The 13,006-nt window shown below is 38.0% G+C and overlaps 1 protein-coding gene across 7 annotated transcripts in view; it reads right to left on the bottom strand.

Moving 5' to 3' along the window:
* Positions 1-301: 301 nt before the first annotated feature.
* The window catches only part of LOC126035382 (transmembrane protein 267-like), a 30,329-nt gene continuing 17,624 nt past the window's right edge, over positions 302-13,006 (bottom strand). For all 7 annotated transcript variants that reach the window (XM_049793927.1, XM_049793932.1, XM_049793934.1 and 4 more), the window contains 2 exons: positions 11,529-11,916; positions 302-2,771 (listed from right to left, as the gene is read on the bottom strand). In XM_049793927.1, coding sequence (XP_049649884.1) covers positions 2,439-2,771; positions 11,529-11,852 — 657 coding nt within the window. In that variant the 5' untranslated portion in view covers positions 11,853-11,916 and the 3' untranslated portion in view covers positions 302-2,438. The remainder of the gene's footprint in view (positions 2,772-11,528; positions 11,917-13,006) is intronic.

Genomic DNA, 13,006 nt, shown 5'->3' on the forward strand with positions numbered 1-13,006 from the left:
CTACTGTTGTCATTTTATTAGTGTTATCATTATCATTATTAGTTTCTTCTTTTCTGTTCTATTAAACCGTTCTTATCTCAACCCACAGGTTTTACTTCTTTTTTTCCTGATTTTCTCCCCCATCCCACTGGATGGGGGGTGTAGTGTTTGCTACATATCAAGGTGCCGCAATTAGATGACTGGTCGACCCGGACCAGGGAAAGAGACAGATAACACACACAGTGTGAGTGCCAACTTCCGCCTTATATTGCGCAGTTAATTCCTTTTATACTAACAAGGGCAGCCGGGGTTACAGATGTGTCATAGGGCTGCGACTAACCCTCCATCTTTCCGTAACATCGCGAGATCTTCCGGACGCCGAACCCTACATGGGGGGAGTGAGTGAGCGAGCGGCTGCATGGTGCTTAGTTGCTGGCTGGGGTTACACCACTACAATTAGCATAGTAAATGAACCACTGAAATAACGGTAATATTTTAGTGATATGTCTCACACATTGTGCATGGAAATTATTAGCTTGAGTTTGTTAACAATTTTTCTGTAATTCACATGCTTTTTGTATTTCACATTTAATCTTTATTGTAATGCATGCAGTAAAGCACAAATTCATTAAGATATGTTTTTAGTATCTTAGTTTATTTTTGCCATAGTGTCCTGGATTCAGCTGGGATAATTAATTTTCTTCCTAGTAGCTGGTACACTGCTGTGTTTTGGATTTAGTGTGAGAAGAATGTTGATAGCAACAACTAAAACATCAGTGTATTAAGTAGTGCTTATCCTAAGTTAAAGATTTTTCAGTTTCCCATGCTCTGCCAGCAAGCAGGTGTATAAGAAGCTGGGAGGGAGCATAGCCAGGACAGCTGACCTGAACTAGCCAAAGGGATCTTCCATACCATAGAATATCACACTCAGTATATAAACTGGAGGGAGTTGGCCAGGAGGGGCAGATCACTGCTCAGGCATCAGTCAGCAGGTGGTGAACAATTGCATCGTGCATCACTTGTCTTTTCTTGGGTTTTATTTCTCTCTTTTTATTATATTCCTTTTCATTACAATTGTTATTGTTATTATATTTTATTTCAGTTATTATACCATTCTTATCTCAAGCCACAAGTTTTACTTTTTTTTTTTTCTCCCCAATTCTCCTCCCCATCCCACTGGGAGTGGGGAAGAGTGAACAAGCAGCTGTGTGGTACTTCATTGCCGGCTGGGGTTAAACCACGACACGTGGTTTTCCTACACATGGCAGGTATCAATGCATAGTTAGAAATATCAATGAATTTGATATGTACATGAAATACTGGTAAGGAATTGTTAGGAAATTCGTTCGTAATAGGGAGGTCTATCTCCTAAGTGACATGGGCTGAAACAAATATTTAACTTCACCTTTGTTCTCTAAGCTGGCTACCCACAAATTACAGCATTACATGCAACATGTCAGTTTACCTTAAAAAGTTGTCAGTGGCCTAAGCTAAAGCTGCCTAAATGTCAGAAGGAGGCGTGAGACTGCCCTGTCTGTTTGGAGGGAGAGAGAAAAGTTATGCGTCACATGTGCTTGCTGCTTTCCTTAATACATTTCTGAGTGGTGTTCATCTATTGCTGTGGTAGAACTGGTATAAGAACATGACCAGAAAAATAATATTTTGAAATACAGCTGAAAATTCCTTAGTTCCAAACTAAATAATATTCAGAATTAATATTTTTTTTTTAAAATTAAATAATTTGGTCAATACACATAATACTGTAACCAAACTGTCTTTTCCTTTCTAACCACAAATAATAGCTAGTAATCATCTGTGAATTGAGTATCAAGCAACTACAAAGGAATAGAATTTAGTAGAAACACTATATTATAGCAGCATTCAAAGAGGTGCAGATATGCAGCTGCGCATTGTGAAATACAAACAGCATTTCCTTTAAAACAGTTGAATACAAGAGTTCAGCAGGAAAATAAATAAATTCAAAAGGCTAATTGATGTTTTTTACAAGTGCCATAAACTACTAAATTCTCACTAATACTTAGCATTTATATAGTACTTTACATTTTTGAAGCACTATAGAAATTCTATCTAGATGAAATGTATTATCTAAAGGCAAAATACAAATCCAAAGTGAATGGTGATCAGATGAATGGCACCATGACAGTAAAATGTAACGCAATTACTACAGAGAGACTGAGTACTTTATAAATCAGCTAGCTATGCATGAACTATAATGGAAGACCACATATTTTACAAGGGGAATGTTTAGATATGAAATTATTACCATTCATGAAATAGGTTTCTATGAGCACAAGGAATTGACACAGGAGCTGTAACTGGCTCCACAGGCTTAAAATGCGTACCTTGGAAATCATAGGGAACATAAGGAAACCACTTCAGTGATAAACAGACAGCTTATTTCAAGTGCTAATATAAACAACATTTAAGATACATCATCCTTATACATCAATGTGGATTCCATGTTTTGTAGACATTAATTCTCTAGTGCCTGTTAAATACATAATAAATGAACATAGATGAGGTAAAGATGCTGTAATTGCCACATGCAGCCAATATGGCAAAGGAGGAGTTTTTCCAAATGGGCAGATCCAGAGGCCATGATGAATCCCATCACGGACATGATGAGAAGTCCAGGATATGAACAACATCCAGGGAAGAAAGCACCATGAGTCCTTAAGCCTGAAAAGGTGCATAATAAACTTTAATGTCAGAGCCGCAACAGGAATCACAGTAGAACAATGAAGTGGTCTCAGTGGAAGAATCAGAGCAGCCTGCAGAAAGGAAAAATATAATTGGCAATAGCTACAATTGTGACAAGAAAATAAATGTTTCATGGATGTTTACAGGCATATTATCAAAGTGGAAGTGCAAAGAAAAACATACTGTTCCTTTCCACTGCAGCTGATCAAAATCAACGATTTGACTATTTAGATGTACAAGAGCTGTGTGATGCCCTGTCAGTAGCAGGGCTCAGGGTACTGGGACAGGCTTTTCTCTATTGTATGATATGAATCATGCATCCTACTAAGCAGTACCAATGGCAAAACAGGGAGGGAGAGGGATGAGGTATGCTATTTGTCATATAGTCATGTGGTATATAGGAACATATATAGCATGCTGCACTGATTGTATGTATTTAATTTCAATATAATTAAAAGGAAAACAACCATACAACATACTTTAAATATTTCATATGCTTTACTTGAAATATTTAATATGCTCTAATGCCATTTCTTTACAAAAATACATCCTGTATAATACTATTATAATGTATATGCATAATACACCTGTGAAGTTATTTTAGTTCGACAATATCTAATACAGAGCAGTAGTTTCCAATGCAACAAAATTGGACGGGGAAAAGACACGTTCAGAAGCTAACATCTGAGTCATTTGTGATTGGGGTTTTTATATTAACAACTTTGCCTAATGTTAACTCAGTTGAAAGCCTGATATTTGGACTTAATAAAGGTGAACATCATGCTAGTGAGAGTCCTTGCTACAAAGGAGATTAAATTTAGCCATTTTAAGAAGTGATAATTATCAGTTTAGTATACATACTTGAGAAAATATTTTGGATGTACTTACTAGCAACAGCTAGAACTATCTCCACAAACTATAAGACAGTAAAAAAAAAAATATTTTTTTATTTCAGAGAACTTGTTTAAGCAACAAATAAGTAGATTCTTGTTTCTGTAAGCACAGGAGAAATGATAGCACATTACTAAAAGATCTATACTGGTGAAAAACGAGAGGCATGACTAGCAAAGCAGGGTGAGCCCCTCAGCAAACTCTGGTTACCAATGCTTAGTAACTAACATTCACCAGTTTCATCAGCATGACTGTAACCAGCAGCAAAGAATCTCCAACAGTAGTAACCTTCAATCTTCTCTCCTAGCTTTCCAGAAGTAATTGATTTTTTGCTCATTTAACCCTATTTCCTTCACTGCTTTCCAGAGACTGATCAGCCTAGTCCTCAGTATCTTCTGTTCCATAAACATAACTACAATTTGCTGATATAATATTAATTGGCTCAATTCAGATACTGGTGAACATTTGGAAAGACTGTAACAGGCCCCAGAGACATACTCTTTGCACATGATGGTGCATCTGACTTAAGTTGAACATATCCCTCACTCCATCAAGCAAACAAACATCACTACAAGACACAAGCCAGTAACAGGTCTTTTCCAACCTAAATGATTCTATGCAGGGGAGGTTTAGGTTGCATATTAAGAAAAACTTCTTTACTGAAAGGGTTGTCAGGTATTGGAACAGGCTGCCCAGGGAAGTGGTTGAGTCACCATCCCTGGAGGCATTCAAAAAGCACGTAGACAAGGCACTTCAGAACATGGTTTAGTGGGCATGGTTGATGGTTGGACTCGATCTTGAAGGTCTTTTCCAACCTAAATGATTCTATAACCCATTAATACTTCAGTTGTGTTAATTGTTACAGGATTCATCAGCTATGGTACCTGCAACTATGGGACTCTGGAATAGCTTAATTGAGTTCTCATGGATAATTTAGACAACTGCTTGGAACCCTGTCTTCTCTGTAAGGAAACTGATGTAGCCAAGAAATGGGAAGTTGCGGACTGTAGGGTTTAGGGATTAATCCGTGCGGGGCCTGGACGACGGAACACCAATGTGATGATTAAAGTCGCCAGTTTATTGAGCTTAGCTAATCATTTTTATACAATTCTCTAAGTTGTTGAGAGACTTTGATTGGCTACTACATGCAAGCACTTGGTGTCCACACGCACAAGCATAAGCGGTGATTGGTTACATCGGTACTGTCCACGCGCACAAGCATAAGCGGTGATTGGTTACATCGATACTGTCCACGCGCACAAACATAAGACATAATTGGTTGTGTTAATTAGAGCATACAAGACTTGTCTTAGTCCAATTGGTCAAGATAAGCCCCTGAATTGAGGTTGTTTGTGCCAAGTTCCCTTTATCGTGGAATGTGCACCTGTGTTTTCCTAATTGGGATCTTTCTTCTTCTATCTTCTTATTTATTCTGTTCAAGGCCTTCTAAAGGCGCCTGGAACAATCTTGTGACCATGAGCTATTTTCAGGTCCAATAACTAACTTCCATATAACTGAACCCTACAGCGGACTACCTTGGAATATAACAGCCTGTGCCCTAAACCAAAGCCAATGTTAAAAGGCTTACAGAAAGCTTTCTCTATTAGCTTCCCACCACATGCTTGTCCATGACTCTCTCAATCAGGTGACAGGGTTAAAAAGTTCAAAAAACATCTCAACACCTTTTAACTGTGATGGTACGGACCCAAGTCCTTTAAGTTGGTGCAAAGGGTGTATTTTCTGCAACTTCATTTCTGTGTCATACAAGCAGATTGGTCACAGATTAAAATAGAAAAATCTTGTGATGGTGAAATTGTTTATCACCTACCCTACAAAGATAGTCAGATTTTTGTTACTGTCAGCAAGAGGCTAAAACGTTCATACTAGCCTATTTTTGAAAAACCACCCTGGATGGCAATAAATTTTGGCAGATATCCTATTGACTGATCACTATTTCTGCACTTTGGGGAATAAATAAATAAATAAATAAAATCAGTGAAGCTTTCAGTTGCAAAGTCCAAATGATTCTTTTTCCCTCTGCCCTATGGAGGTTAGGTGCCAACAGCAACACAGTGAATAAGGAGAATTTGAATGTTGATTACTTATGCAATTTATCAGTATTAGTGCTGATCTTTATCCAGTTTTGGGGAGGTGATGTTTGAAAGTTTTTCATACAGAATTTTAGATGGTAGGGTTGTTCATACAGCAAACCTGAGCGCTCAATTTTAGCAAGAGAAAACCCTATTTTGTAATTGCAGTACAGTCATCAGGCTTCTGAAATGCTGTTGCCCAAGTTCTGAGAAGAATAGTCTGTTTTCTCTTTTATATTCTGTAACTAGAGGAATATTTACACCCTTGAGTTGCTAAGCCCAAGAGACAGACACATAGTTCTATTTGGCAATATAAGCTGTTATACTCTTTCTCCTAACAGGCAAATTTGTTTGCTTTTAGAAATCACCAGATTTAATAAACAAATAAATAAATAATACACAAGCCTTTTCTGTTTTAAACCTCCTGGAAAGAGATCATCATGGTTTGGGTAGATTTAGGGAGACATCTACCATGAAAGAGATCAGGCTGCAATTGCAAACAGAATTTATTCACAACATAAATGACCTTTTCCATTTGCCTAAATGTTCAATCAGGTGCAAGATCTTCTTGAAGTTCCTGCTCTTCCAGCCCCTCAAACACTACAATGAGCAGCTAGAGACAGGAGACAACAATCACATCCAGCAGAACCCAAGCAAACTCTTTGCTTTAATGCTCAAGGGGACAGCAAGGAATTTACGTGACAACATGGGCTCCCTTGCTCATATTCTGTGATGCTTCCTTCATAAGCCTGAAGTCCTTAGTTTTGAGGCTGTCCAGATCTGTAAATTCAATATTAAATTAATTGTATATGTGCAAAGCTTATTCTCCAGTTCCAGAAATGCTCCTGTGCAGCCCAGGTTGGTCAGCAATGGCACATTAACCAACTCTGTAATGTACATTTGCTGGTACAATCTTGTTTGCCACCAATTGCATTCTCTACACTTTTAGAAGCTAGTGAGTCTTAAGTAGCAAGCTAGCAATTTCTGCACGTCTGTTCCACAACATGAGTGTTTGGGCTAAAATCCTGGGGGATACTTCTCATTGAAGTCATACCTGTATCACATTTAGCCCACCATGCTGCTCTTGTTTATCAATGCTGAATGTGATGGCAGGCTGCCATAACTTTCACCTTTAGAGCTAGTCAATGAGACAGATTCTTCAAACATGGATTCTTAGATTCTTCTACATTTGTGTGCACATAATACATAGTAAAAACAACCTGGAATACAAAGAACTACAAAATCTAAGTAGCAAGACCTTTGTAGACTTAATACTTGTTACAAAAAATAATGTGGACAAAAGGGCAGATCACATGCTACTTGGTACACAAGTATTTATCAGGGTAAACATATAAATACCACAGGTGACTATTTACCCTGAATACTCCAGAAAAATAATGATGAAACCGTGAAAAACAGCCCAATAGCCAAATAGTCCAAGCAGCAAGCTGTGTCAGCAGGAACAGGAGCAGATGACTGGAGGAGTGTGAAGGTAGCAACTGGAGGTAGATGGCAATACTGCCTTGTACTGCACAGAAAGGTTACTTCAAAAAAGTAACCTGTCATCAGATTTAAGAGTGATGATGAAGAGCTTTATAGATAATTGTATATAGTAATGTGAAAAATACCACTGTTACAAATTAATAATAGTGGTGTGGTTAGGTAATTAGATTTCTTAATTTATTAGTTACTTAGTAATGTGTTGCATAAGCAATAAACATTGTAGTCTCTTAAATCAGTTACTCTCAATCCTGCAATTTAAAGAGGAAGAATGGGACTGGAACTAACAAATAAGTAGTAAAAAAAGTATCCCATGAAGTAATAAATTACATAGGCAACAGCCTGAAATTATGACACGAAACTGAGAAGTGCATCATAGTAAGGTGAGGAAAGCAAAATCACATATTATAATCAGGTCTAGCTAGCCAGGCAACAACACAGCAGAAAAGTTTATGGGGATTACGTTATATCACAAACTAAAAAGACTCCGATGGCATTACAAGAAGACATAAGACCTGTAACAGATTTTTTTTTCCTTTTTAAAAAGACAGAAGTGTTGTTTGCATGTGACATTAAAAGGAATTAATTTATGCTATTTGGCTCAAATTAAGTCTCACCTAAAATACTATACACAGTTTAGGACAGGACCCTTTAAAGATAATTTAGGCAAAAGGCAATCCAGAGGAGACCAGAAAAATGGTAAGAGCTTTAGAAAACTTAAATCCAGGTCCTTCAGCCTTTTCTTGTGACTTAGTCAAGAAGAGACTTTTTGTAAAGCATAACGGTTTTTCAAATTGTAAGAGTAATGCTGTTACTGCTGTAAGGGTCTAGAGACCTACACAGGATATGGTTTACAGGTAAACATCCTTTATTAGCCCAATTAACATATGGAAGGGGCAGTGTAGGAGTCAATTATATGGAACTTAGTGACTGGGCCTGAAAGTAGCTCATGGTCGCAAGAGCATTCCAGACGCCTTTAGAAGGCCTTGAACAGAAGGAACAACAAGACAGAAAAAGAAAGATCCCAATTAGAAAAACACTGGTGCACATTCCACGATAAAGGGAACTTGGCACAAACAACCTCAATTCAGGGGCTTATCTTGACCAATTAGACTGAGATAAGTTTCGCATGTTTTAGTTGATATAGCCAATTATGTCCTATGTTTATGCACGTGTACAGAGTGAGTATAACCAACTATATCTTTATGTTTATACGCGTGTACAGTGTCGATATAACCAATCATATTTTATGCTTGTGCGCGTGGACACCAAATGCTTGCATGCAGCAGCCAATCAAAGCTTCTTAGGAACTTGGAGAATTATATAAGAATGATCAGCTAGGCTCAATAAACTGGTGACTTTGATCATCATATTGGTGTCCTGTTGTCTGTCACCGCATGGAATTTCTCTACAGGGGAGGATTTGTAAAACATTTTTGGAGACAGCATAGCAATCAGCTGTCTTTTGCAGAGAAGCCTTAAAGAAAACAAGATCTAACTGTCAACAACGATAATTTAGGCTGGATATTAGAAAAACAATTTCTAGCTCCTTGGCAATTGAAAAAACACAGGAACAAATTAACACATTAAATTGCAATAATTTACTTTGTTTGGGATACTAGGGATAGGCTACAAATATTCTCCATCATGGAAAGTGTAAGCATATTTAACCTTGCCTCACTGAAGACAGTAAAGAGACAGGTCACCTCCCAATTCTATGATATAATACTCAACTTCCTAAACAAACACTGGTGACGTGTGTCATCTAGTGGTCATAATTAAGACAAAAATACTGGTGATAATATCAAATGCAAGAATAAGTAGCAATAATATTTTAACAATACTTTTTAATAAGTAGTCATTACTTGCATTTACTGATTTTCAAGTACGAAAATATACATGAGAATAATTATAGATTTAAATGCTATACCAAAATGTTAATATTATAGGACCCATTAATCAACCAAACTAACTTTCCTTTTCTTTATGTGGTTTTATAATTTTACAGTATTTCCATATACACAAAAAGTACAGAAAAGGGGAGAACTAGGGACTACCTAGGAACAACCCCAGGTGCCAGTACATGCTAGAGGCCAACTGGATAGAAAGCAGCTTTGTAGAAAATGACCTGAGGGTCCTGGTGGACAACAAGTTGAATATGAGCCAGCAACATGTCCTTGCGGCAAAGGCAGCCAGTGGTATCCTGGGCTGCACTAGGAGGAGTGTTGCCAGCAGGTGGAGGGAGGTGATCCTTCCCCTCAGCACTGGTGAGGCCACCTCTGGAGTGCTGAGTCCAGTTCTGGGCTCCCCAGTACAAGAGAGACATGAAGCTACTGGAGACAGTAGTCCAGAGAAGGGCCACTAAGATGATGAAGGGACTGAGAGAGCTGGGACTGTGCAGCCTGGAAAAGAGAAGGCTCAGGGGGGATCTCATCAAGGTGTACAAATATCTGAAGGGAATGTGTAAAGATGACAGAGCCAGGCTCTTTCCATTGGTGTCCACTGACAAGACAAGAGGCAACAGGCACAGACTGAAACACAGAAGGTTCCTCCTGAACTTAAAGAAACACTTTTTTACTGTGAGGGTGACTGAGCATGGGAACAGGTTGCCCAGAGATGTTGTGGAGTCTCCATCCTTGGAGATATTAAAAAGTTGTCTGTACATGGTCCTGAGCAACTGGCTCCAGGTGAGCCTGCTTGAGCAGAGGATTGGAGAAAATGACCTCCAGAAGACCCCTCCAACCACAACCACTCTGTGATTCTGTCTGTGAAAATGCCCTCTTTGTCAAAGACAAATAAAGGGGAAACTGATCATATTAAAAGGTCTACCAAATGCACAAATAGGAAAACTTTTACCTACAACAAATAGCAATACTGTAGGTAAACAAAAACCTATTTTCCCATCAGAAGCCTAATTTTTACATCTCAACTATAACCAGTAATACTGCTTGCATTTATCTGTCTCCTACATATTTAAAAACAATAATTGATAAACCATTTTGTATTGTTCTTCTTTAATTAAAGGATTACAAAGAACATCAATTTTTCCCTCCACCTCCTTCCTTCCTAGGAGTTATTTCTTCTGTCATCCACGTGAAGAGTGTAACACTACTCTGAGCAAACTGAGGGAGAAGGCAGCAAGATGGTCAAACTACTAACCTATTCTCTGGTTGAATAAATAAAGGCTGGTATCTTTCCCTTTTCCTGTGCAACAACAGCAGGTCAATGTGTAGGTGGGGGTGTACATTTTTGGGGAGGGGAGAGTAAGTAGCATGTATGTATATGTATGCTAGCAACACCAGCATAATCAAACTCTGAGGACTTGTGTTGCTGAGCAGAGCAAATTCCTGATAACAAGCAAGAGTGGCCAGGTTCTAGCTATGGGGACCAGAAGCCAGCTGAGGGCAAGGAGTGTCTGCCCAAGGTATGAGATCTGGAGGGCAGTGTTAAGAGAATTGTGGCCTGGGCTGGCACAGATGGAGCTTGCAGAAGGTACAAACGTTTTGGAGAGTATACAGAACAGACTATTGTGGTCAAGGAAAGCTGGGTATATATGTTTGGAGCAGGCAAGAAGACAGGGATATATGTATGTGTGTGAATGGAGGAGCAGGAACAGGATACACCTAAAACACTGGAGAACCACTGAAAAAGAATGCCATAATCCAACAGTACCAATTCTATTGAGAAACTCTCTCCTAACAAGCAGTTCTGCAAATGGATGATGATCACATATATTCTTTCACAGGAGCCAATTCACTTTTTTCTTTCCATTAAAAAGTTTGACACTTGATTTATTATTTTGTTTTTACAGCCAACTATATTTAAGGACAAACTCAGACTGCCTTTTTAAAGGTGAACAGCTCATATAGCTTGTTTGTGGGAGAAATATTTAGGGTTGGCTAAAACCAAATATACTACTACTCAGTAAGACTGAATGAAACAAAACAGCAGCTGGATGATCTACTTTCTAGATATTTCTACACCTTATTGTAAACAGAAATGGAATGACCCACTTTATACACAAAGCAGGCATAGCAGCACTTAACTGTTTAACTTGGATAACAAAGCAAATACGTGATACACATAGGATATAATGTACAAGGGCTCTCAGAACTCTTTTTCAGAGCCTTGTAAGAGGCAGAACTTAACAGTGGATATAAAATACATTTTAGGGCTTTTAAAAATCATAACAACTGTATAAAAAAATAATTCCCATATATCTTTTAAAAATTTATCTAATTAAATTATCATTGGAATTTTTAGGGTTTTTTTAAGGATATGGTAGAAGAACAATAAAGTAAACAGTAATGAACAAAAAAAATAAGCAATCACTGGTCTATTGACTTACCTTTAATGACAGGGAGCCAGCAAGAAAGAAGTAGTCCACATCAATGATAGAGGCAAGGAAGCCAGCCAGAGTGACTTCAGTGCAATCACTTTTCTTCCTGAGTCCAATCACTATTGCCCAGGACCACATTCCTAGTATACCATGCACTGCATTATCAGAGAAGGCTCGGAGCCAGTCATTTTGCTGAATGAAGGAAAACTGCAGAAGTCTGTCTGCTACAAAGCAGAATATTCCCAAACCTAGACTAGAAATAACTGAAGCTGTGCTGAAAGTTTGGAGAAGAGCATGGGCCTTTTCAGTCTCAGATGCCATGGCAAAAACCATATCACAGCACACAAAATGTCATCAGGATATACGCTGTGCATTGTCCTTTGTATCATCAGTTGTTCTGTAAATGTCAGAGAACAGAAAGAAAACTATTAGAGAAAAAAATCCATTAGCACAAAGCATTTGTTATCACAGCTACAACCGAGCATAAAAAAAAACCAATTCAATGTTTGCATTTAATATTCCTAAGGAATCTTTGATTTCAGCTAAGTTAATTTGTTAACTTGAACACTACAGTTCTGAATTAAAACACTTGTCCTGTTTTAATTAGAACAAGCACCTTCATAACATGGAAAGCTCTAACTCCACTTTCTGAAATCTTCAATTTTACAAAATAATTTGCAACATGTCTATGATAATACATTGAATATGTTTCAAGCTTTCTTCTGGGCTTAAATACATGATATTCACCAAATTAAATCCTTTACACTGTAACAGCAACAACAACAAGATTCAATTTGGAGGATTCCTAGGACTGATACTCAAAAATCCCAAATCTCTCTATGCAACAACTGTTAAAATTGAGTTTCTAATCTATAATCCCAAAACAGTTCATTTGCATACTTTGTAAACATATGTATTATCACCCTAGTATCCCTCTCTGAGCAACTCCTTCTTTATCTTGGAGACTGGCACGTAGAATAAGCATTAAGAAAACCAGAACTGCTAAAATATCTTCACTATTTATCATAAACACAAAGACAACAACCATTCAGTCAAGCAGAAGTAACCAAAACTAACTCCTTACAGAGAAAAACTACATATACTTGTAGGGGTCAATTATATGGAACTTCGTGACTGGGCCTGAAAGTAGCTCATGGTCGCAAGAGTGTTCCAGACGCCTTTAGAAGGCCTTGAACAGAACAAACAAGAAGATAGAAGAAGAAAGATCCCAATTAGAAAAACGCAGGTGCGCATTCCACAATAAAGGGAACTTGGCACAAACAACCTCAATTCAGGGGCTTATCTTGACCAATTAGACTGAGACAAGTTTCGCATGCTCTAGTTAACGTAGCCAACTATGTCCTGTGTTTATGCGTGTGTACAGAGTGAGTATAACTAACTGTATCTTATGTTCATACGCATGGGCAGTATCGATATAACCAATCACATTTTATGCTTGTGTGCGTGGACACCAAATGCTTGCATGC

The sequence above is a fragment of the Accipiter gentilis genome, chromosome W (assembly GCF_929443795.1).
Source record: "Accipiter gentilis chromosome W, bAccGen1.1, whole genome shotgun sequence".
Lineage (NCBI taxonomy): Eukaryota > Metazoa > Chordata > Aves > Accipitriformes > Accipitridae > Astur > Astur gentilis.